The sequence below is a fragment of the Sphaeroforma arctica genome, assembly GCF_001186125.1.
Source record: "Sphaeroforma arctica JP610 unplaced genomic scaffold supercont1.14846, whole genome shotgun sequence".
NCBI classification, from domain to species: Eukaryota; class Ichthyosporea; order Ichthyophonida; genus Sphaeroforma; species Sphaeroforma arctica.
In genome coordinates this window covers 1-551 of record NW_014025712.1, presented here as the reverse complement: position 1 = coordinate 551, position 551 = coordinate 1, and the positions used below count along the sequence as shown (strand labels likewise).

The window sequence follows — 551 nt, the reverse complement described above, 5'->3', positions numbered from 1 at the left end:
TGTGTCAGTGAGTTGATCGTTCCACAAGACACAGCAACACACATACTTCGAAGGTAGACGAAGAGCCTTGATGAGATCACCTGAAAGGGGATCAACAGCAGCAGCAGAGCAATGCCTGTAAATACTGAGTAGCCCACCTCTCGATACGCCAGATATGAAATAACGGCAAACTCGATGGGTGCGATCCACAAGAAGTTGAAGAATGGGCACAGCTGGTCAAACCGTGTCACATCGTTGGACATCATATTGACCTGAGAAGTGGGTGCCACACGGATGAGAAGACTCTGGATCAAGTCAGCAAGCAAAGGATGACGTGCGAAGAATAGCAATGGATGTCGAGTATTGATTGAATGTACCAGACATCAGTATCTTAGACAGTATTCAAGGAAGAATGGGAGTCCATTCTCAGATTATCAGGAATAGTCCAGGTTTTACGGGGGCATTTAAAAGGGCAACCGTTCTCCAATTTGATGAAACCGGTGATAGATTGAACAAGCAGACACCAGTACCAACTCGTGACATACAGAAGGCAAATAATATATATATATAAA

At 44.5% G+C, this 551-nt stretch overlaps 1 protein-coding gene across 1 annotated transcript; it reads right to left on the bottom strand.

Moving 5' to 3' along the window:
* Positions 1–46: 46 nt before the first annotated feature.
* On the bottom strand, positions 47–245 carry SARC_18248 (hypothetical protein; the record flags this gene model as incomplete). The annotated part of the gene is made up of 1 exon (XM_014287671.1): positions 47–245. A coding segment is annotated over one exon (199 nt), but the record flags the coding sequence as incomplete, so codon positions are not given.
* Positions 246–551: the final 306 nt, after the last annotated feature.